Source organism: Limulus polyphemus, unplaced genomic scaffold (genome assembly GCF_000517525.1).
Source record: "Limulus polyphemus unplaced genomic scaffold, Limulus_polyphemus-2.1.2 Scaffold1585, whole genome shotgun sequence".
NCBI lineage: Eukaryota > Metazoa > Arthropoda > Merostomata > Xiphosura > Limulidae > Limulus > Limulus polyphemus.
Window position 1 is genome coordinate 135,298 of NW_013667195.1, and position 3,296 is coordinate 138,593.

The 3,296-nt window shown below is 29.8% G+C and overlaps 1 protein-coding gene across 2 annotated transcripts in view; it reads right to left on the reverse strand.

Annotated features, from left to right (window-relative positions):
* LOC106464195 (RRP12-like protein) overlaps positions 1-3,296 on the reverse strand; it is a 150,038-nt gene that overhangs the window by 121,904 nt on the left and 24,838 nt on the right. For both annotated transcript variants that reach the window (XM_013924320.2, XM_022391898.1), the window contains exon 4: positions 1,146-1,222. In XM_013924320.2, the coding sequence (XP_013779774.1) occupies positions 1,146-1,222 (77 nt within the window). The remainder of the gene's footprint in view (positions 1-1,145; positions 1,223-3,296) is intronic.

Below are 3,296 nucleotides of genomic sequence, written 5' to 3' on the forward strand. Positions count from 1 at the left end.
TTAAGTTAGCCTAAAACGTAACAGCAAACAACTGAAAATAGCTCCACCAATAGACAAACCAAACGTACCAAGGACAGTTAAAAAAAAAAAACAACAAACAGTTAGGCCTACAAAATGCAGTAAAAGTTCTAGGCCTAAAAACAAAACAAAATACGAAAGTGAACACAAAAACAACAAACAAGGCTGCACTTTAGAAATGAATAATATTGAATAGGCCTAAATAATAGGCCTAATATCCAAATCATTGGGAGTAAGTGTCACTCTTGTACCACAAATTTTGCTGTGAAAAATGTCAAATATCAGTTGTTCAATGTTAAATAATTATTACAGAAGTGCTCATATCAATACTGTTTTGCCTAAAAAAGCCATCCAGTGTTTTACAACAGTTAGCATCATTTTCTAAAATATCTAAAAATGCTTTTTTTTTTGCTGTTTCTTTGTAGTCTCCCATGTTCCCAGCAAAGCATCTGAAAGTTAAAGTGTATTGTGGAGTTACTAATGTGTACACTGTCACTGTAATAAACTAGACTGGCTCCCAGCACATACAACATAATTGACAGTAACACTGATGTCAGGTCCAACTAAAATCATCTTTATATGATACATCCCCCCAGTGCCAGATTTAGACTTGGTGAGGCCCTAAGCTATATAAAGCTTGGAGGCCCCTTGTTAAAAAGTTACACCAGAAAGTCTCACAAAGGTGCATACCAAAACAGGACCTTGGGTCGCAACAAAAAAATTAAAAACATATATATATATATACCTTTTAATTATTTAATAGCAAGGTATTTAAAGTGAAAAATTACATATTTATCATTTGGCTGGCTTAATCTCTCTCATAGATAAAATCTTAAAATACAGAAGAAGAAAAAATCTGAAATTTTGTGAGGCCCTAAGCTGTAGCTTGTTTAGTTTATGCCTAAATCTGGCACTGCATCCCCCCTATGTTATGATATGATGTAATACACTTTTACAGAATTGTTTTTAAGGGCAAATTCAGTCCAAAGCTGGCAAAAATAGAAAGATGTATCTTTATGTAAAACAATTCTATGAAATAATATTTAATTTTTCAAATACTTTATATATCTAGCTTCTGGCTCATATTCCTAAGGTTTTTTTCCTTTAGGAACAGCATTAATTCCAACCTTTTAATGACCATGCTCAAAAGAGACACAACTGCTGTTAGAGCTTTTTCCGTTTCAACTGTTTCCAGTGTGGTCATCTGAAAAACACCAGTATATACATTAAAACATATTAATGACATTTTAGAATGAAGAATGATATGTTAAAAAATCACAGTTTTTTTAAAACCAACAATTACTTTATACACAGTTCTAAAAATGAGACTGTTTCCAGTCTCAAAATAACAAAATACAAATAACTTACTGTATAGGATAAAAAGTAGTAAAAAAAACAAGATACTGCAAAAAAGTCTCATACACTCTACATGTTTCAATGTATATCACTGCGGCATCCTCAGGAGTGTAATGTTTTGCAAAAAAAAAAAACACTTATTTATACAATTACCAGATCACAAATTTACATAATAAAGAATTTCACACCATCTACTGACAACAGTTTCATCGGGTACATCATCCTTATTCAATAATTTAAAATTATTTTTTTTACATTTAATTATCTCAATAGATTCACATATATTCATACCAATTAAATTTCCAGTTTTGTGCTAAAATAACAATTTTTTCCCATTGAATCGTGTAATTAGTTTCACTAACACCTTCTGCTAAAGGTCAAATAGTAATATTATTGTTTTTAACGTTTCTTTTGTGTTCATTCATTCTGAATTTTAAATTTCTTCGAGTTTGTCCTATACAAGTTTTTTACATTCACATGATATTTTATATATACTTAATTTTACCATTAAATCAATTTTATTTTTAGTTGTATTAAGAATTTGGCTAACTTTCTTTATCAGTTTGTATATTGGAAAAATATTTATTTGTTTTTTAATTTTTTCAATATTTGACAAGATAAGCCTGGTATAATGATAGTACTAAACATTCTTTTTACTTTTTTCAGCAAATGGTTTTAACTTAATATTTTTATCCCTGGTTTTAGTTTTTGACAGCTCTGTTAACAACATCAGGATTTAAAACCTCTTTCTACTACAATGTGCTTAATTAATAATAACTCATCATTAATATTATCCTGTTTACAACATAATTTTTGTATCCTAGCCACATAAAAGTAAAAAACTAGTTTTTGAGATTTAGTGTTACAAGATTGTTGATGTGGTAAAAATATCACAGAGAAAGGTTTACAATAAATGGTAGTTTCCAATTTATCCTTATTGAAGTACATTACATTACCCAGAAGCTACTCTGATCTGCTCGCATGCATGCCTCATGAAATTTTTTTTATTATATTACTATTTATTTTACTTAATCTAACCTTAACTAACCTAAAGAGATTCCTATTTTTACATTCTTTTTTTTTTATACTAATGGTAGGAGTGAACTAAATAATTATTAATTTAATTAAATAATGCATCAGAGAACATAGAACAATAACATGCAAAAAGCAGACAATGTTCCATAACTATCACAGTTTTCTGGCTTCCTAACTATGTGAAAAGAGCCATTACAAATACACCCAAGCTATTCTATATGTTTCTCGTGGGAACAAAGCTTGTACTGGAAGAGATATTGACAATCCTCTATACCGAAAATAACTTAATATAATATGTCACATGATAAATGAAACCTTGGCTTTCTATTGGTTATAAATAATATAGTATTAAATGTAATAGATAACTATTGACAAATCCTAAAAATGAGGACGTGACAGGTGGGTGTGGCAAGAGGGGTCTGATGTTCTATTTGATGGCTCTATAACCAAACAAGATTGAAGGCTATAAATATTATGCTTTGTCTGAGAGATGACAATATCATAAATAGTAATTTATGTTATTACTTATTGGATGGGTGGTGAATAAATTAGAGAAGAGGGAAAGCCTAGAGAAATAATGTCACATTTCTCACACTAAAGGAAATTCAGGATTTTCTTAAATATTGCGTTATAAAATTAAGAAGTTAAAACGTATATACCATTAAAATATGGATTATTATCTATGATTTTTATGCTATACTAATTGTTATAACATAAACAAAAAGTAGTTTAATTAAATTTTGTATGTAAGTCACCAAATCCCTTGTGACATGCTCAGTAAAGGATGACCATGCATAGAGGGTTAAATATTGTTGTGTGAGCGAGGTCATGTGACTAATGTCACGCCACTTCTCTCGAACCTTCGGGAATAGTCGGGAGATTACTAG